The 22,280-nt window shown below is 32.4% G+C and overlaps 2 protein-coding genes across 5 annotated transcripts; both read right to left on the bottom strand.

Moving 5' to 3' along the window:
- Positions 1–6,459: 6,459 nt before the first annotated feature.
- LOC124943535 (alpha carbonic anhydrase 8-like) lies at positions 6,460–7,017 on the bottom strand. The gene has a single exon (XM_047484032.1). It carries the CDS (start codon positions 7,015–7,017, stop codon positions 6,460–6,462), a length of 558 nt encoding a protein of 185 aa, XP_047339988.1.
- A 2,533-nt stretch (positions 7,018–9,550) lies between these two features.
- On the bottom strand, positions 9,551–19,444 carry LOC124941982 (serine/threonine-protein phosphatase PP1 isozyme 2). 4 transcript variants are annotated; one of them, XM_047482380.1, is made up of 4 exons: positions 18,985–19,444; positions 10,386–10,945; positions 9,996–10,184; positions 9,551–9,902 (listed from the first exon to the last, which is right to left on the bottom strand). In XM_047482380.1, the coding sequence occupies exons 1-3, from the start codon at positions 19,181–19,183 to the stop codon at positions 10,011–10,013; spliced, it is 933 nt and encodes a 310-aa protein (XP_047338336.1). In that variant the 5' UTR covers positions 19,184–19,444; the 3' UTR covers positions 9,551–9,902; positions 9,996–10,010. The 4 variants fall into 4 exon arrangements, with proteins under 4 accessions (XP_047338336.1, XP_047338337.1, XP_047338339.1 ...); XM_047482381.1 differs by having other exon boundaries at positions 9,551–9,899; XM_047482383.1 differs by having other exon boundaries at positions 9,551–9,927; positions 10,001–10,184.
- Between the last annotated feature and the right edge of the window lie 2,836 nt (positions 19,445–22,280).

Genomic DNA, 22,280 nt, shown 5'->3' with positions numbered 1-22,280 from the left:
GAATGAAGAAGGACATCATGAAGTATGTGAGTGAATGCTTAACCTGCCAACAATTGAAAATTAAGCATCAAAAGCCTTCTAGTTTGTTATACCCATTGCCCACACCAGTTTCTACATAAGTTATTCTTTGAATAGGAAGAAAATCATTTTATTGCATTGTTTTGAAACCCTTTAAATGCTTGTATAGTCATTAGACTCACTATGCTTGTGTGGTGTAGGTACTCCTCCTTATCTTTATATGCATAGCTGAAGAGAATCCATATAGTGAAAGCAACAAGAAGGATTGAGTGTGGAAGAAGGGACCTTAGCTGAATATTTTTGTGTATTTTGTGAAATCATGATGTATGACTGCATTTTGTTTTAAAACAGACTAAGTATTTTTTAATGTTTCAAAACTGCTTGACCCTTTTGTAGTAAAGAACAGAATGTTTATGGTATCTTTTGGCATCACGTGCCTATGTTTGTAAGACATGTCTTTAAATGATGAATCCACCTTTTAGATTCTGCTTATGTAACAGTTTCTGGTATGATTATATGTTCAAGCATGTTTAGGTTCCACCATCTCTAGTCTAGACTGATAATTTAGATTTAGTGACGTTTCACTAACCTTCCAACCAAGCTTTGCAGATGAATGAATGACCTAGTTATTAGAGTCGATACCATGTTGTTCGTAGTGATTGTGCCGATTGTGCCGATCGTGGACTCTGAAGAGGATTTCGACCAAACTACACGAGCATAATACGGGACACATGAGGAAGTACTCAACCCTCTAGGACGACAAGAAAGATCAATTCCAGCGATTGAACAACCACTACTAACGGAATATGAATGTCAAATGTATCAAGTTCAAGCTATGCAGGCGGAGATGCAAGGCCAACTAAATAAAATGGCTAAGGGAAAAAATCACTAAGTAACACTATGATTGGAAGGATTCCATGAAGACTGATGAATGAGCAATCAATCCATTGGGCATAAAATTTCCAATCATATCCAAGTACATCGGAAAAAGTGATCCTTTTATCTTTTACAAAATGTAGACTTCCGCAATGACCATAATGTAACTTGGAGAACCAACAGTTCTCTATTTATTCCCCCAGTACCTCAATGGAATTACTCTACGCAGGTATCACTAGCAAAATGTAGCGTATTTACAAATCATCAAGGATTTAAGCGCAACATTCATAGAATGCTTCTGTATGCACCTCAATCTGGAACGATTAGAAAAGCGGATGAAGAATATCAAACAAGGAGAAAATAAGAAGTTCTCCGTATTTATCGAAAGATGGAAAGTTTTTGCCGATGAAATTTATTCCCTCTCGAGCGAAAAGCGACATATCGACATGATCTTGTAAAGCGTTAACGGATGATATTCTATTTGATTCATCGTCAAAACCTTCCAAAATATAAAAACGTTACTAAAAACCTTAAATAATATCAATTACTTTATCGAGAAAGAAATGAGAGAGGGAAAAGAAGTCAAACATTCCCGCCTCCAAGTCTATTCCCAAGAAAGAAAACGACAGAAGTACACTAGGTAACAACTTCCTAGAAGGTACATCCTCCTAGAAGACGAGCCTAAAGAAGCCTCCACAGGCTAAGACGGGCACATCAACCCCTACTAAACCCACACCTACAAAGGCACCCAGTCCTTATAGAATCTTTGATGAGCTAGGAATGTCTTTGAGTCAGGTTATAAAGATTGTCCAGAAGAAGAATCTTATAAACCCCTCGCCCCAAGAATAGACAGATCACTCTTGGGAAAATATTGAGAACGTTTGGTGTGACTATCATCACGCGAAGGGTCATGCAACTGATAATCATAGCGCCCTTAAACATCTGTTTCAGGATCTGATTGATCAATATGTCATCGGAAAACTTAAAATAGCCAAGAATTCGTTACCAGATCACCAAGTCAACATGATCACATCCGACGAAGTGACGATTAACAATGACACATTACTAGATTTATTCTATGCTGTCGAACTAGAAATCAACATGATTGATATATGGCCTAAAAAGAAGTTTAAAACCCATTCTAGTAAAACTTCTGAATGGTGGAAGTAAAAAATTATTGCCCACGCCCCGATAAATATCGTGACAACACGTGATGGAATGGATTTTCAACCCAGTCCCAGTTTCATGAAGACCACGTTAGTGAATGTGCCATTCACTTCCCAACAGCCAACTTGGAAAAGAAATGAAGATGAGCCTAGAGCTCTTAACCCAGGAGACAGCCTCCTGAGTCAACTTAGAAGGACGAATAGTAATATTTCTATTTGGGAAATCCTAATATACTCTATCAAGCATAGGAAAGTCGTCCACAATAAGTTAGGAAAGGCCAATGTATCTTCCAATACTACCGTAGAGGAATTAGTAGGAATCATTTCCGCTAGTTCTCAACATAACATGATCAGTTTTGAAGACATGGATCTTCTATTAACCGAATCAGAACATACAAAAGCCCTCTACATTTTTGTACAAATGGAGGGAAAGACTATTCCAATGGTCTTAATAGGCAATGGATTCTCTCTCAATATATGTCCTTAGAGGACTCTTGAGAAGATAATCATATTTAGAGACAAGATCCTCTTATTTAACCTGTGTGCTAGAGATTTTGACAGCTCTCATCGTGAGATAAAGGGTTGCTTTACATGCACCATTCGAGTGACTAACATACCCTTTCAAGTTGACTTTTGCGTCATCAACATGCAGCATTCCTACAATCTTATCTTTGAAAGACCATGGTTGCGCGAAGTTAAGGCTTTAGCCTCCACGCTGCATCAAAAGCTCAAGTTCATAGCCAATGACCAAGTTATCACGGTCAATGATGAGACTGACACTGCATCAGTCATTGGGTCTACCCATATTGACACTCCTAATGTTGAACTAAGCAGGTTCGAGATATATTCGATCTTCTCAGAAGGTAAGGACTCATCCAATGACCCAAACTTTAGTATATTTAGCCTTCCCTCTATCAAAATGATGCGCAAAATGGGATATTTTCATAGCATGGGCTTAGGCCCGAACTCCAATGGCATGCCGTCATTTCCTCAACCATGTTACAACATGGATCGCCACAGTTGAGGATATGTCTGCCAACCTTGAATGGACAGTTCATCCATGAAGGACAATGAACCCTATGCATTGACTTCCTCGAATCCTTTACCATTCCAGATTTATAGAGATATTTTCTAGGTCTCAAAATATTTTCAAATTGTCCTTATAATCCAAACCCTTCTATTTGTGTGATTAGGAAAATAATAGACTATTAGCATGATGCCCTAGAAAACTTGGCTTGGAATCCCATGACAGTTGATCCCTTAAGAAGTCAGCTCTTCTAGTGGAACCCATGCCCCATCATCCGTCGATATTTTAATCGAAGAAGATAAAACTCTTTCTCCTCTCGTATGTAAAGAGATGTCAAATATTGTACATTGTAAGAAATTTGAGAACAATGGTCTTGTTAGATCATCTTATCTTACATGTAATAAACTCCTTGATGTAACACTAGAAGTTGATTTCGAATGCGTGAGTAGAAATGATATTTTCTTTTATTATGATCTAAACTTCGAAACTAAACACTTCTTAGAACACGAGGATGAGATTGTCTCTTCAGTAGAAAAGACAATGAAAATCAATCTAAACACGGCTGACGATCCTCAGATCGTATTGATCGGCCAAAGTTTGAATTCGCAAGAACGTTTCAAGTTAGTTGAGCTATTAAAAGCCAACAAAGACGTCTTTGCCTGGTCATATAAGGACATGTTGGGCATCGATCCAAAGATCACACAATACTATATTCGCCTTTATCTAGATGCTAAGTTGATAAAGAAAAAGCTCAGACGCATGAAGGAGGAAGTCGTGACCAAAATGAAAGAAGAAGTCAAAAAAAAACTTGAAGTTGGATTTCTCAAGGTAGTGGAATATCCTACCTAGATAGCCAATGTAATCCGTGTTCTAAAGAAAGATGGGAAAATATGTGTGTGTGTGTGTTTGTATTATCGGAATCTGAATAAGGTTGGCCTTAAAGATCACTTCCCGCTACCAAATATCGACATATTGGTCGACCACGCTGTTGGTCATGAATTTTTATCATTCATGGACGGATTTTCAAGATACAACCAGATTCGGATGGCCCCGTAAGACAAGCAAAGATCATGTTCAGAGCATAAGTAGGTACCTTCTATTATCGTGTCATACCTTTCGGTCTTAAGAACGCGGAAGCTACCTATCAAAGGGCAGCCACTATGATCCTTCATGACATGTCCAAGAAAGTAAATGTCTATTTCAATGACATTATCATCAAATCAAAGAATTGAGAAGGATTTGTCCAAAACCTCTAGAAATTCCAACAAAGAATCATGACATAGATAAGACTCAATCTGAAAAATGTACATTCGGAATCACAGCTGGTAAAATGCTAGGCTTCTTAATCACTTAAAGAGAAATCGATCTCGATCCCTCTAAGATAGAAGAGATCAAGCCTATATCGGTACCTCGAAATGAAAGAGAGGTCCGAGGATTTCTTGGAAAAATCTAATACATTAACCGATTCAATAGTAAGCTTTATGACATGCGATCCGTTGTTTAAACTTCTAAAGAAAGATCAAAAATTCGTATGGATGAAAACTTTCAATAAGTGTTTGACAGAATAAAGGATTACTTAAAATCCTCTCACATACTCATGCCGCACAGACCCGACATTCCTCTCATTTTATATCTTACTGTAATAGACACAACAATGGGAAGCCTGTTGGCTCAACAAAACAAGGATAAACTCGTGACGACTATGTACTACATCAGTAAAATGATGAATGGATGTGAACTTAATTACACTCCATCCAAGAAAATATGTTGGTCTTTAGCATGGGTCAAAAGAAGGTTGAGACACTACTGCAAGCCCACCCTATTAAGTTGGTATCAAGATTGGATCCGATCCACTTCTTATTCCAACAAATCTTCTGTCACCTAGGAATTTGGAAAAATCAAATTTGAATTTGGAAAAATCAAAAATCGGGTTTTCTTTTCTTGAGCTAATTCTCAAGAACAACAGTCCATAAAGCTTCCCAACACGTTACTAATGATGTTGGGCATCTATTTTGATCATTCTTATCCATTTCGATCATGTTTGATCAAAATCAAAATTTTCAAAATAAATGAAATTTTAAGTTCTTAAATTGATCAAAATGAATAGTCATTGTTCATGTTTTGATACAAATCAATCATATGAAGTATAAGGAAGCTATTGACAAGCTCCTTACACTTCATTAAACTATAAAAACCCTAAACCCTATTTTTGGCCTTCAAAGTATTTTGAACAAATTGAACATCACCAATATCCAATGATACTTTAGAACGATGTTTATAATGTTCTTGTGAGTTTTGTAAAGTTACCCAAACCCTTGGATTGAAGGATCAGGACCTCCATCAAAATTACAAAACATGTAATTTTGATATTCTTGAGGACCGAAAGGTCCGACGGAGAAATTTTGCTCAGGACCGAGAGGTCCAATCAAGGTTTTTCAACAAAGACCGAGAGGTTTGACCGAGGTTCTTCAACTAGTACCGAGAGGTCTGACCAATTATTTTTACATCCGATTGAGAAATTAAACTTGGGACCGAGGAGTCTCACACACAACTAAGAACTCCAGACTTCGAAACGGTGGTTTTCGCATCTCGATCGAGGACTTCCGCACCTCAACTAAGAACTCCTGATCCATGACCGTTGGTTTCCGCACCTCGACCGAGAATCCTAACCCATGTCCAAGGGCTTTTAGGCCCCGGCCGATAAAATTGAACACAAGACCGAGGACACTGGTTCTAAGGAATGTTTGGTTCCAATTTTAAAATTCCAAAATTATTTTTGTAATTTTGGAACCCCAAATCATTTTTTAAAAATCCCTAAAAAAATAGAAAATTATTTCAAAATATTTTTGGGATATTTCTAAAAAAAAATATATATATATTTTGATAAAGGTCGTTTGAGATTTATTTTAAACCTTAATTCCTTTTAAACTGATGTTATTCAGGAATATTCCTCCCTAGTCATCATCATTAGCAACATATACCAGTATTTATATATTGTTGTTATAATTTTTAAATACACAAAAATATGTTTAAAATAAAAGCATGTATTTAAAATATTTATTAAAAGAATTAATTATATATGATAAAAAGTAATACATTAAATGAAGAAGAAGACACAACAATGATCAACACTTCCCCTTTTAAAAGGAGTACTCATATTCATATATATAATCAAACCAGTACACATTAATAACTAGTAAAATACAACCAATATTAACTTCACGTGCATAGAAACAAGCATTTTTTAAAGCAGTAACATTTATGATTAAACATACTATTAGTCTTTCTTAATTCTGATCAAATTATTTAACCCATGGTAGATAAGTCGAAGCAAAGATACCTCATAAAAGCTATTTTCATTTTAGGTTAATTTTAAGAGGCGGATTCGCTATTAGCTGTGATGTACAAAGCGGAGTCAGGGTTATGCATCTGTTTACGAGACGACGGAATAACTCTATCTGAACTCTTCGCCTTTACCGCCTTTGATGGAACTCCATGTGGACATGACGAGTCTAGATTGTTCTTCAATGATACTACTCTAGGGTTTTTCTTTGGAGAAAGTTTCACATTTGGTGATTCATTATGGTGTTGAACTGTTGTTGGAGCCGGTGTTGGATTTCGCTTAGGAGTCAAGTTCACTTTTGATGTGGCTTGTGTTGGCTTCTCTTTGGAAGGCATCAACTTCACTACCTTTGATGGCTCGACTGATGGCTTTGGCTTATGTTGAGCAGTTAATGGTGCTGGTTTTTGTTTAGGATGAGGTGCTAATGGAACAACATGTGGAGTAGTTGGTTTAGGAAGTTGTTTTTCGCCGCATACGGTTCCAAGGTGGTGGTCGGAAGTATTTGAAGTGAGGGCGGTGACGCTGACGGTGAAGTAAAGAGCTAGTAGAGAAAAAACGAGTGCGGATGATGAAGTGTTGGACATCATTTTTGAAGTTTATTGGCCAAGTAATGACAAGAGGTGTGTTATTAGAAGCCTCTATTTGTGTGTTTATATAGATTTTTTTGCACATTTTTTAAGGGTAAGTATTGAAACCATTGAATATGAAGCCTCATTTATGAGTTAATGTTTTCATGAAGAAGATTGTCATTATTGAATTAAAGTTTTCTTGAAGAAGATTAGTGCATTGAATCATTTATCTCAGTTATTAGTTAGAAAAGTTAGAACAAATTATTTATAATACATCTAAAAGATAAGTAAAAAATTGATAAATAGGAACGATCACTTCATTGTCGTGTCAACTAATTTATTTATTTTATTATTATATTACAAGATGATATGCAATTTACATTAAAACACTATTTTTCCGTTTTACTAAACTATAATGGTAGAAAAGTAAAATGATCAATACCCAAAATTAATATTCAATTTCACTCTAAGGTGGTTATGTAAAACTGACTTGAGTGTAGTAAAAAAAAAAGTTATTAATTATTAACTTTGTTGTATTCAAAATTTTAAAAACTTGTAAAAAAATAGTAGTTTTGTGATTTTTAAAATAAATATTGTAATTCATGTTATAAGTTCGATTATTTCTAAGTACATTTTTTGTTATAGAATTTTTTTTTAAAATTAAGTTTTAAATTGTTAAATTTAATTTTTGTCTCTCTGAAGTGAGTTCAATTAAAACTTTAATATGAAACAATGATTTATGAAATTATTTACCGTGTATTCTATAATCATTCCTATATTTGTATTGAGTAATGATACCGGTAGAGAAATTATATAAGAATTTTTTTTATAAGGAATGATATATATGAAAGAGCTAATTTAAAATTTTCAATCCATTCATAGAATAACACATAATTTCTTACCAAAAAAATATAAAAATAAAATCCTTATAAAATTTCTCTACTATATCATTACTCATTTCTATTTCACTAACTCAGTACTTATAATATATTATTGCTTTTTTTATTCTTTATGGTGGTTAGTTCTATCTTTTAAGTTAAAAACTGAAAAGTACCTCTTCTTTTTTAAATAATTTCTCTCTTTTTCTTATTTTTAAAGATGTACTATGAACAATTACATCAATTTATGATGTAACAGTGGTAATTAAATAATAATTAAAAATTTGATATTAATACAATAAAAAGTCATTACCTTCCAAAACAAAATAGAGTAAGGGAGAATATTGAACATGAGTTGTTAATTAATGGGTAGCTTGAGAGGCAATTGTAGGAAGTTTGTAATTGGTCACACTTTTTTATTTGTTTCCTGGACAACGTATTCTTGAAGAGATCTTCTCTTATCTCCTAATGGAAATTCAGGCGTACTCAAACGACTGTTTTTTTGTTTATGAATTAATGGTGATCATTTTATATGTTTTTGCAAGAATGATTAGTGGTGAGCAAACTCGATTCGTTTTGTTTGATCCGTAATAAATTTATTCATTCGTAATTCAAACTATTTTATTAATTAATAAGATCGGATATGAATTGAGTTTGGTTTAAACAATTCAAACTAAAAAAAAATAATTATGCATGTTTAAATATCAATTTAAAATTATTCAATAATATTTTTTATATTTAATTCATTTGTTTTTATTTATATTTAATTAATAAATAAAAAAATAAATTAAATATTATATATATATATATATATATATAATATATGTGCCACAAATTAATCACATAACTTACCAACATTTAACCCGAACCTCTAAAAGAAGCTGGAAATATCAAAACCTCTTTAGAGGCTGGAAATATTAAAAAAAAAATTATTACTAAACTAGTAGAAGAGGAAATTTATAATTTAATTAAAGTTTTTTTTTTAATTCAAAATTTTAATATTATAAAAACATAAGTTTGCTACTTAAAAAGAAAAAATATATTTTTAATTTAAATTATTTTAAATTATTAAATCACTTAATACAAACCGAGATAGTCAATCCAATTTTACACATCCAATTTAGTTAAGATTAGTCCGTGAAATGCTCAACTATTTGGATTAAGAAAAATTAATTATTTATTTTATTTTATTATTTAATGTTTAATATGTTTAATTATAAAAAAAATTATTAAATTTTTAATGTTATAATTAGTTTTGTTTATTTATAATTTAAATCTAAAAAAAAATTATATTGACTAAAAAGATGTATAACACCAAAAATCAATTATGGCTAACTTCATTCTGGAAAATTAATGTATCACAGTATAAAAAAAGAAAAACTAAAGGATTTCTTGAAATGATCCCAATCATTTTATCAAGTTACCAATTAAAATAACACATTTGCTTTTGCTATAAAATTCAGATCATTTTACCAAATAACTTGAATAAACAATTTTTATATAAAAAAATATAAATTTTTAAAATTGTTCTTCAAAAAATTTAAAAACAAGCTCTGAAGGGGCCATGGCCCATAGCCATAGGACAATTTTGTTATACTTGTATAAGTTGAAAGGGCAAGTTGTTTTTTTGTATGGAAAAATTACCATTTGCCTCTTCTATATGCAATGTTCCATATCAAAATTAAATCTCATCATTTCCTCCTCCATCATAAGTTCATTGCCAGTTCTAATAACAAACACCCTGCTCTATAATAAACTATAAAGCAAATATACCTTACATTCTTCCCTTTTTGGAAAAAAAAAAAAAAACATAATGCATACGCATCCGATATGAAGGCGGAGTTGCTCCCAAGAGGATGAAAAAATAAATACAACACCAATATTAATTTCCACCATTTGTGGCCCATGCATGCAACCAATCCGTCACAAACCTAAGTAAAACAACACTTGTCGAATGGACCAACTGCTTACCAGAACTTCCTCCAAATATGGTTGAAAACCGCCTCCATCTCCCCAATAATTCTACTGCAGCAGCAACAACAACAAGAAGCTAAACAACATTTATAGAGTATTTGGGACAGATCCATTTAAGTCAACCCAAAATTAAAGAAACCCGACCTTACATAATCTGAATCATAAAAATCTTGGTTTTTTGTCAGCTGGCTTCAGAATTTGGAAAGAACACATTAAGCTCTCATCGACACTCATCAATGCACCCGCATTATCAAATTCACCACAATAGTTGGGAGCAGAGAATATTGTAACTAGCTGCCTGTCCGCAAAGAATTCATAACCGTCCTCCACAACCTGGAAACAACAATAAATAAACTATTAGGCAATGTTCGAATTTGAATTTTATTGGAATTTAATTACAATTCAATTATTATTTTTGGAAAAATCATGGAATTGTAATTCCAAAGTAATAAAAGTAACTGAATTAAAAATCATATAATTATAGTTATAATTATAATTTCGAATCATCAAACAAACAATAAATTGGAACAGGACCTGATGAGCACGGCAAACAAGATCCATATCATGTTGCATCAAGAATTCTGCTACCTTATCAGCACCGACCGTGTAGGAGACTCCTCTATCATTCATTCCCCAGCCTTTCACATCTCTACTTGGATCAGACCATAATAGGTCACAAAGTAAGCCTGAATCAGGGACATCTGTTGGACGGGGTAAGTTCCTTATTTGATCTAAGTCTGTTAGATCGGGTGAAAGGCCACCATGCATACATAATATTTTGTCATCAATAAGAGCAGATACAGGTAGACAGTTGAAACATTCTGTGAAGACCTTCCAAAGTCTCACATTGAATCTACGTTTACATTCATCGTAAAACCCATATATCCTGTTGATTGAAGCACATTCGTGATTACCCCTCAAAAGAAAGAAATTCTCGGGATATTTGATTTTGTATGCAAGCATAAGGCATATCGTCTCCAGGCTTTGCTTGCAGCGGTCAACATAATCCCCCAAGAACAAGTAATTGGCTTCAGGAGGAAAACCTCCATATTCAAACAACCTCAGAAGATCACCATATTGTCCATGAATGTCACCTGCAATTAGGATTATTGCGAATGATCATCAACCCTAACTCCATAACAAGTAAGCATACTAAAACTCTAAAATACAATCAGTAAATCTTCTCTCAGAAGCTGTAAACATCTCCACACTGACAGAAACCATGAAATAATGAACAACAATAATATCCAAATATATCAGCAGCCTAGCATATGGATAATTAATCCTACATGGATATGTAAATGGCTCATTTGGATCCTGATCAGATGTTATCTACTACACATGTAGATAGCAATGTATCTATTTATGATGTATATTTTGGCTTTTGAAAATGATAACCGAATATGTTCAACATATCAATAAAAACAATTCTGTAAATCTTTTCACTACTTATACAAGGATTTTAATTTTTGCAGAAAAATAAATGGCTCTTTGGTATCTAAACTTGTTTCCAGATATTGAAATTTATTTTTGTGTCTCACCAAATTTCGTTTCCAAACGATTCTTTACCTGGAAACATTAGCAAATACATGACAGAAACAAAAGTGTTTCCATGGGGCTGGGTTTCTTCAAATTAAAGAGTCTTTAAGCACATAGTAGTCTCACCATTTAAATTACTAAAATTGTCATCTATCATTTCCAAAAAAAATTGCAATTGCTGTTTTTTTTGTCAAGATAAGCTATTATTTTCAACTTGTAAAGAAACTCAACACAAAAGCAACAAGCCGAAATGAAGAATTCAATCATTTCAAACAAAGGAGAGAATGCTTAAGCACAGAATATGACAAGAATATACTCCACCCAACTAGCTCATTCTTAATAAAGTAATAATTCATATAACAATGGGAAGAAAATAAAAGCCAATAAAATTGCATTATACAATATACAGGTTATGGCAAGTAAATGTCAATAAAAGTGGAATGAAATATGTGGAAGAATATGAAATATAAACAAAACTATAGATATTTAGTGTAGAAAATGTGTCTTACTTGTAGGATTGCAAGGATAATGATAATGAGAAACTTAAGTAAATTTAATCAAATAATATAAATTGAACCAAATCAACTATATAATTAGTAATTTAATATTCCACTACTTTCCCTCAAATTCAAGTTAGTGATATCCAACTCCTATTGATATGGTTCAACTGTCAAGAGAAGTTTATTAGAAATTTTGCAATAACAAACATTTCACACTACAAGATATGATTATTCTTTAGGTTACTGTCTTTGGTGCATTTCTATGCAGCATTGGGTACATGATCAACCTCATATGGCAGCTGTTCATGTTAATTTCTCTAATATATTCGTTATGATTACCTAACCACCTGCATAAATGATGATGGACAGTCATTTATCATTTTTGTTTTTGGGTAAACAAAAAGAAAATCTATTTTTTCTAGTTTGTTTTTACAACTCAAGGTTTTTGTTTTCTAGGAGGCTAACCACAACATACCACCTCCATGACACCACTTCAATCAAGGTGCTTTCATTGAGAATGGAAGTTGAGACCTCAACCTCTTAACTTGGTTATGGTAAACTTATATAAATTTTGCAAATATTGTGATTCGAAGGGATATAAGAGAGTTTCCAAGAAAAAAAAGGAATCAGAAAATGCCTCAAGTAATAAGCAAATAATCTTCCAACTTGCTTAGTTGAATAATGGAAAGCTCTAAAACTCAAATATCATTCATTAAACTTATCCTATAATCGCATACAATCAAGGGTCTTTATAAGAAGAAAAAAAGCTCAATTTGTCCACTAAACTTGCAAAACTGTCTCTAAGTCATTTTTCTATTAAACCTTTTAAATCCTGGTTATTTGGCGGACATGCCCTAAACTATTAACTCAAACAATATTTATATTGCTAACAGCTTGTTCAAGTTACACAAAGATTATTTTTAAAGACGGTTCTTTATGTTTCGAGCCTCGATTTCAACCTATTGTCAATAGGAACGTTAACTAGTGATAACAAGTGTTAAGCTCATTTTTACTCAAATCTTTGAGAAGGAATGTGTAGAAAAAATAAAGAGAAGAGAGAAATGTTATTAGAATGATATGTATTCCGGTTATATAGGTTATGTCTATTATATATACATTACATTGAACTTATAAAAAACTAATCTAATAATATAAAATAATGATGATATTATCACAATTTATCATATTGTGATAATATTTTAAGATATATTATTTTATATTCTAATAATATTATCACAATTTATAGTAACAAATCAATTAGATTAATTGGTTGATTTGCTTCTGACTTTTCATATTTGAGAGAGAATTCTACACTCCCCTCAAGTTGGGTAATAGATGTTGAGATTGACGGAGTATCGCTGGATGTTGATGACAGCGAGTGACGATTTGAATCGCCGGAGTGTCACTAGATGTTGATTACAGCAAGTGACGTTCGAATCACCGGAGTGGATATTGATGACGTCCCACTTGTTTAACATAGTGAGTGATAAAATAGAGATAAAAAGTACTTAGGAAATATAAGATAATAGAATTATTGGTTATTCCACCATTGGAGGAGGCAGCGGAATATTGTGAACAGGTTTCTTCAAGATAGAAAAACCTGCTCTAATACCATGTAGAATTTTAAGAGAGAAAATATTGTTTGTTGTGTCTTACGTAAGAAGTCTAGTGCTTAAATAGTGAAAATTATATTTACAGAAAAGAAAATGATTTAAACAATAAAATCATTTGACAACAAATCTTCAATCAATTAGCAAATCAATTAGTCCAATTGATTTGCTAATGACTTTACATATTTATATATATATTATTTATTTGACTTTTTCAAATTTCTCAAATTATCTTATTTTATTTCCTTATTTTATTATTTTTTCTTATTTTTTTATGACTCTTCGTCTTCTAACGGTTCTTTTATTTTATTTTATTCTCTTGTTCTTTTTTCTCTTAAGACTTTTCTTCAGATAATTCTACAGAATGAATGATTTGTAGAATTATCTCTTAATCATTCTGTAGAATTATCTGAAGAAAAGTTTTAAGAGAAAAAAGAACAAGAGAATAAAATAAAATAAAATAAAAGAACGGTTAGAAGACGAAGAGTCATAAAAAAATAAGGAAAAAATAATAAAATAAGGAAATAAAATAAGATAATTTGGGAAATTTGAAAAAGTCAAATAAATAATATATATATATATATTTTTTAAAAGCGCTATAAGGGGCTATAGCTATTGGCGCTATAGCTAGAAAGGGGGCGCTACGCTATTCGCTATAGCTAGCGCTACGGGCGCTATTGACAACTATGGGCTAGAGTTTGAGACGAAAGACCTCGGGCATCCTATGTTTTTCCTCAGTATGGAGTTGGCATATATTCATGTCTCAACATAAATATGGATTTGTTGAAAGAAACAAAAATACTTGGTTGTAAGCCAGCTGATAACCCGATGGATCCCTACAATAAGATTGGTTCTAAGAAAGATTGTCTTAGTTGACAAGGTAAGCTATAAGTGGTTGGTTCCTCGTCTTATATATTTATCTCATACACAATCCGATATTGGCTTTTTGATGAGTGTATTGAGTCAATTCATGAATTGTCCTTGTCTCAAGAGCATATGAATGTCGCCTATAGAATCCTGAGATACATCAAGGGTAGTTTCGAGAAAGGATTATTGTTTGTGAATGAGGAACGTGATGTTCATGTGTATTCTAGTACAGATTGGGCTGAAGATGTCATGGATAAAAGGTCCACTTCAGCTTATTATGCCTATGTGTGGAGCAAGATAGTAACATAAAGAAGCAAAAAACAAGTAATCTCAAGGAATAGTTGCTGAAGCAAAATTAAGAGTATTTATTTGGACTGTGAAAGAATATGGGTTCACAGGATAATGAGGGAACTTGGCATCATTGACAATAAAGCCATCATCAGACTTAGTGATAATTTAGCAGCATTTAGTATTGCCAAGAAACTTGTGAATGGAGATTCATCATTTTTTTTGTGACCTGGGTTTATTCCCGGGATGGCTAGCATGACCCCCTCAATTCAAAGGCTACAAGTGGCAGATATCCTCATCAAAGAAGAAGTTAGGAATGTACAATTTATACCATCTAACTTGAGGGGAGTGTAGATTTATCTAACTTAATGTTTTAGTGGTAGAGTTAGTTGACAAAGTGGATTTGGTTATGTATAAATGGAACCACCCACTATCAAATTTAATTACTGCACATATATTGTGCACATATATTGTAAATTATGTAATAATATTTTAATTATTCAATGAAAAATCTCTGAAATAGCTTCAAGTTCTCAATTCTCTAATTTCTCACACATTCCAAGGCAAAACTTCACGGGAAAATCAAGAAACGAAAATAACGATAACAAATGGTACTAATCCCCAACATGATTCAACAAGGCAGATTTCCTTATATAAGATGGGGAAGACGTATCTAAGATTGGATCCTCCCAGCGGCGGAGAACTTCTAGGAATTTTTGTCGTCACAGCCTCTTTGAAGAGATAAAGCTTTGGAGGAACAAGATTTTGTGGACACAACAATGGAATAAACTATGACCCATGAAGCATTTTTTTTAAAGAATCATGAATGGTTTAATCCTTTATGATGGGAAGAATGGAAGGAAGCCTTATTAAGAAACTTATGCCCAAACCTTCTGCGGATCCAATGAATGACTTGATCAGGTTACGGTAAGTCGGAACCATCGAGGATTACAATGAAAGGTTCATCGATACTATGCAGAAATAAACATCTTCCCTTCCAACCAACTAATCAACGCTTGTCTAAGCGACATATTGGGGAAAATAGCCAAGCCAGTTCACATGCTCAAACCAACTACCATCTTCGAAACAATGACCATTATTATCTAACAAAGGCCCCACTTATTAACAACACAAATTAACCTATACCCCAACTACTACTCACTAGAGAGCCTTCAATAACTCACCAATAACACCCCTGCTTAATTCTAGGGTCTACATTAATCCATGACAATTACTCACACTTAATCAACATAATCATCCACTTACTTCAGGTGACTTGTCAACAACAATTTATCAACCAACTAGTTTCCTCACTCCATTCATGTCTACCAATCCTGCATGATCCATCTGCCTAGGTAGTTGATTCACATCCACTAATCCCTAGTTTCTAAAGTCACTCCACACAACCTTGACTCATCTTTTGTTTCATCCATTGTTGATCATTGGGAAACAGGTTGTATTGAAACAACAATGAACACATGAGGATTGTGTTATACCTTGAACTAGAATGAGGTATAAATCTTGAGCATAAAAGGAATGAAGAATTATATTGAGACGAGGAATGAAAATTTAATGGAGGGAGATAGAACCCTAACTCATAGTAGGGTGAATACAATAAGGAATAGAGAAATTTTAACAAAATAATTCAACTAAATCATTCATATCAATTCTTAACCACTAATATTCTATGTATACTACTAAATCAATAACTGCCACTTCCACCATAGTGTATTAACCCTAATACCCTTTTCTCTTGTATCAGATTGAAGCATTATTCTAGCAAAAAATTTGACAAGAGATATGTATCAAGATATTGTACCTATGTAAAAGGTAATTTGGCAGCATGGAGGAGCAAGAAACAAAATTTGCCATCTCAATCAAGTGATGTGAAGCAAACCCCTAGGATCTCGGAAAATAGGTGAGAGAAAATAGAAGAATTCCATTGTAGATGAGTAAAGAAAGAACTGTTTGCAAAACTTGTAAATTCTGAATGATAAGAATTTATTGGCAACATCTATTTATACAAATAGTTTTTATGAATTGAGGAACTTTCGATAAAATTATACATCTACTAATACTACAGATCCAACACATCTAACAACTAAATGCAAATTTTCTTCAAACTCTTCTTTAAACCTGAGCCCAGCAAAAGGTCATGTTATAGGCCTGCCCATCCTTCTTAAATCTCAAACGTTCACTTTATTCATTTTCTGCCATTGATGCCTTCTAATCTACAACATATATAAACTGTAAACCTAGTACATAACATCTTGAATAATATGATATGGCTCATATACATGCTCATATCTTGAATAATATGATATGGCTCCTTTGAACTTAAGTTTAAACAAAGTCTAAGGCAGTGTTTGATAACACTACTTATTACATAATCTAATAATTACGTGTTTATTGTAATTAAGTTTATTTGATAATTGTTATATAAAATTATATAATTATTGAGACTAAACTCAAATTAACCTAAAAAAAAGTAAACTAAAAAATTTGCTTAATTTGATAAGCTATAAAAGACTTAACTCAATAATCTAGTAAGAGTGATCATAAAATAATATTTTAACCTGGAAATTAATCAAACTATGTTATTATAAGGGTAAAATAAATTTGAAGTACTTACCCAATATTAGTTCCAGATTTTATCAAATCAGCTTACACACCAAGTGCTTAAAATTGAGATATTTTTATTTGGTTTATTCAACATTTTATTTTCATATACTCAACTCATTCAGCACTTAAAATTCAGTATTCAACATTCTACACTTAATTTTCAGAAACGTCCACTAAGCATATCAGATAAGAAGATCAAAATAAACATGTTAAACTTATACCTAGTAAATTATACAAGAACCTACATAAACTCATGTGACTTGTGAGGATAAAGAAGAATACAAGGAAAAAGATATGTGTGTCTTAACACATGTTGTTGCATGTCCTTCCCATTAATTCATCTCTACTTTCCAAGTAGTAGTTGCTTAGTTCAAATTCTAGCATTTTAGAGAATATCACCAACTTTTTGTTTCGATGATAACGAATCAGAAAACCTGATCAGTTTAATATGAAGCATAAGAAGTAAATAAATGCCCTTGTGTTACATCAAAATGTATATCATCTATATACTAAAATTTAGACAAAACACCGGTATGGACAAACTATGTGATCAAGTTGGATAGGTATAATTACATATAATAACATAGACATGAAAACTATGTTGCCAAGAATGACAGAAAGGCATATCAAATACAATCCTAAATAAGTATATATAGATAGATGGATAAAAGTTTTACTGACAAGAAAAAAAGGAATGTCATATTCACAAATTATTCAAACACAAACTCATGGCTTAATTTGAAAACACCATTTCTGTCATATTTTTCATCAAAAATGTGGATCCATATGGGATCATATTTGGAAACGTAACTTAGCCTTACACAAATTCAGGGAAGTCTTGCTATCAGCGCTATAGCTTGAAAGCACTCGCTTTTGCAAAACGTGTAGCCCATAGCCACTAATAGCCTTCCATCGTCACTACTCGCTACGCTATTGGTGATAGCGAGCACTACGCTCTCTATTGACAACTATGAATATAAGTACAATTCCTAGTATATATAAAATTGTACAATACTCAATTAACTTTAATTATTTATAAGACCATCTAGCAGGGTTTCAAATTAAACCCAGGATGCGTTATCAAGTAATAAAACACATTTGGCTCATAATTTCTGCTTAATCCAATCTAGATCTTTGCATAACATATCAACTGATGAAACTATATTTTAGTCTTTGAACTTCACTACAACATGTTTCTAGCTTGCCAAATATTCGAAAAGCATCTAGAACACAAGTACTAAACCTTCAACTTAACCAAAAAAAAATGTATTATTATTCAATACAACATAGTACAACAGATCCAACAAATAAAAAATGGAAATTTTCCAGCACAACTTCTCATAAGAACTATAGTAGTTTAAAAAGTAAAAGCCTTGGGCAGGACTTGAATAGATAGAGAGAAAACATCAATGATTTAAGCAAGTAAAAATGATACCGAAAATTAACCCTATGTTCTTATGACTACAAAAACCAAAGAAATGGTTTCTCCATCATGATCAGAAATAAAACATCTACATCATTACTTCTTCAGTTTTGTTTAACTGTCTGTACTCTACAAATTAAAAAGTAACATCCACTTAAATCTTCACCCTTCTTAGTTCAATTTACCACATTTCCCCGAAATAAGAAAACCAAGTAAAAAGCTTGACCCTAGTGTAATATTCGTTCATAAGAAAAGGGAAATAAAGAGCTTAAACAAGATCATACCGCAGATCTTTATCGGAGCTTCGAGCTCCAATAGGTTGGGCTGTTGAAGAAAGATTTCTCTAGAAACGGTGCATAACTGACGGATCTCGGCTTCGGATAGTTGGACCTGGCGTGCAGTCCTGGCTTGGCGAAGGTCCAATAACCTATTGATTATGTCGTCAAGAAGGGTAGGGTCCATTACCTGCCCATTCTGAGCCATTCGATGTTGAATTTCGTCGGGGTTTCAATTTTTCTCTACGCTCACAGCCAGAAATCCAGAAAGATAGAGAATATAGAATAGAGTCGATTATATGTAGGTTAGATTAATGAGAGAAAGATGAAAGGGGTGACGAGCATGGATTATATGAATAATGGCGGAGGAAAGAAAGGGAGCAAAGCCAGTCTGCAACACTCCAATGTGGCGGAAGCCGCCTAAATCTATGGTAAATATTCGTGGGAGAGAGATGATAAATCCGCTACCTCTAGGCTCTAGTGCGGTGGTTTTTTAGGCCCAATTTGGTGGGTGGGTGGGCTAACTTATAATTTATAAAAGAAATATATTATTATCTCTTCTCTTTTCATTTTTTTTATTATTTATTTTTTTTTATCTAATTTCTCATTCTAACAATTAAAAACAAATCATATTTTGAAGAGAAAATAATCTCATAACAAAGTTGGATTTTATTTAGGTATATTTTGATTTTATTAAGGAATAATTAGTATTTTTTAAGTTAAATTTGTTTCAATTTTTATATTTTTTTTTAAAATACATAAACAAATAAATTTAAAATAATTGAGTTTAAGACTAAAACAAAACAATTAATTAGAATAATTATTGTGATAATTAATCACAATTAATTAAAATTCAAATAAGGCTAAAATAAAATAATTTGAGATAAATGTTGTATTAATTTAACCTAAAATATAAGGGCTTAAATAAATAATTTGGATAAATGTTGTAGACATTTAAATTCTAAATTAATTATTTATAAAAATAAAATAAAATGAATAATTTTATCTATTAAAATAATTCTGTATATTTTGTAGAAAAATAAAGTTAAAGAGGTGAAGAAAAAATCAATTTCAAATAAGTTCCAAGACTGAAAAAAGATAGTGAACCAGTGCAACTGAAATTAGAAGAAACAGCTATAGCAAACCATAGCCATTCGATGCAGCGTTGACCTCCTTCCAATGGATGAAGACTTGCTGAATTACCCACTACAACGGAAGCCATGCGCTTCTGCGTAGCATCGGATCAACTAATGCCCAAGCAAACGACCGTCATCTAAACGCCTAGGCGTCTACGCCTTGACCCAAAATAACACTATTTTAAAACTCTCCAACGCTCAAACACGGAAGAATGAAACGACGTCGTTTCAACATCATATTGTTTTCTTTCTCACAAAGAAGATGATAAGTATCAAATAAAACTGTTGATTTTTCAAAAGTGAAACTTCGTCAGTACTTAACAAAATAGGTGATTCAAAGACTGAAATAATCACCTTAGATTGGTGATCGTTTCACCTACAATCATAGGACCAATTATGGCCTAAATATATGAATTCGATCGAAAACAGACAAAAGTCATTAATGGTCTTTTGTTTGAAATCCAATCCACTTGCATCCTCAACCGACTTTGGTTGCCTATAAATCGACTTTCCTGTCCAAGACGAAGTCAATGATTAGAATTCTACGCCACCAATCAACTTCTCACAAAATTCACTATAGAAATTTTCTCAAGTTTTTAATTTCTTTTTGAAATCTTGTGTAAGGCCCTAAAGTTCAGTTCTTGATCATCAAGAAGCTTCATAAAGAGTTCATTGGTGTTTTCCAACCATTGTAAGCTTTAATCTACATTATAATTCAACTCACGAATTCAAATTTAAATTTTTACATTTCAGTTCAATCAATCTTTTATACTGCTCAATTACTATTTTCTTTATTTTGATTTGTTCATAATATCATTTCGAAGCTTTCTACCGAAACCAATCGGAACTAAACAAGCTAAATAAAAATTACTCAAATTGTGAGTTTAAGCGGGGACATGGTTGTGGGGTGTCATGCTAATTTTCCTTCATTTCAAAAAAAATACACAAATTTAATTTGAAAATTTTCTAAAATCGGGATTTTGTTCTCTTAATAAGAGTAACTCAAAAAGTTTCCTAACCAATTTTAAATTATGCTATGAACACTTTCAAATTAATCTCAATCAAGTTAAAGCATGTTTATTCAAAATTTGAATATTTTCAAGAAGTTAGAAAATTCAGTTCTTGAATTGGTTCAAATGAGAAGTTCGTATTGATATTATTATTTGTATTGTTCTTAATATGCATAAGGAATCTATATGCAAACTCCAAATACCATATTAAACCATAAAATCTCAAATCCTATTTTTATCCAAAATTGTCGAAGCTTCATCTGATCTCTCCACGGCTAAATGATACACTGGGATGATGTCGAACGTGTTCCACATGAGAAGACGAAGCTCATTATGCTTTCAGATCAAAGGATGGAGGCTCATAGAGAAATCCAAAAACCTGCACAAAATTTTTTCTGAGGGTTGAAACGAACGAGGATTTCGCCCTAGCTGGGTTTTCGACCTTGAAAACCAACCAGGCTTAACATCCGACCAAGGAATTTTAATGTGGTCTAGTTTTCGACCAAGAAAACCAGCTAGATATGCCTTCCAACCGAGGAATCCCGTGACGCGGCCGAGAGTTTCCTTCTGCGTTGACGGGCCTCACAGGCTCGTTGACTTCAGACCAAATCAAGCCCAAACCCGTGCGTTCGACCCATTTTGCGACCAAGACACCTGCCTAAGGGCCTGTTTGTTTAGGGCTTTTAATTTTAATTGTTTTTTACAATTAAAATCCCTATTAAAAAATCTGAAAAAATATAAAACGATATTAAAATATTTTTAGAATATATTCACCAAAATATATTTAATAAAGGCATGTTTAAATTTATTTTTAAATCACAGGTATTATCATTTAAGTATTATCTTACAATTTTAAATGTGAAAAAAATCAATACATATCTAGAACTTGAAAAAATAATTAGTTAAATAAAACGTAATAAAATTATATTTTCAAAAGTAATAACCAAAATTTTATGAGGTAGAGACCGTTTTTTAACAGGCACGAAGGATATAATGTGAAAGCGCTCTCCCGATTCTCACTAAAAATCGAACTCAATAAAATCTCTGAAAAATTACGTTTATACACATATACAAGTATTTTATTAATTTTAAATTTAAAATAAATTGGCAACTCTATAATCAAACAATAAAATCTTTTCAAATTAATTATTTTTAATTA

This window comes from Impatiens glandulifera, chromosome 6, assembly GCF_907164915.1.
Source record: "Impatiens glandulifera chromosome 6, dImpGla2.1, whole genome shotgun sequence".
In the NCBI taxonomy this organism is placed as follows: Eukaryota; Viridiplantae; Streptophyta; class Magnoliopsida; order Ericales; family Balsaminaceae; genus Impatiens; species Impatiens glandulifera.
Note: the sequence above shows the minus strand (reverse complement) of the source record. Positions and strands in the feature narration are given on the sequence as shown.

Bases quoted from the DNA above. Each gene is read 5' to 3' on its own strand.
- LOC124943535 (XM_047484032.1), bottom strand. From the start codon at position 7,017: ATGATGTCCAACACTTCATCATCCGCACTCGTTTTTTCTCTACTAGCT.
- LOC124941982 (XM_047482380.1), bottom strand. From the start codon at position 19,183: ATGGCTCAGAATGGGCAGGTAATGGACCCTACCCTTCTTGACGACATA. The intron at 10,946-18,984 runs GTATGATCTTGT...TCCTAATTGCAG, and splicing joins AGCTCCGATAAAGATCTGCG to GTGACATTCATGGACAATAT. The intron at 10,185-10,385 runs GTCCTGTTCCAA...TGTTGTTTCCAG, and splicing joins TTGTTTGCCGTGCTCATCAG to GTTGTGGAGGACGGTTATGA.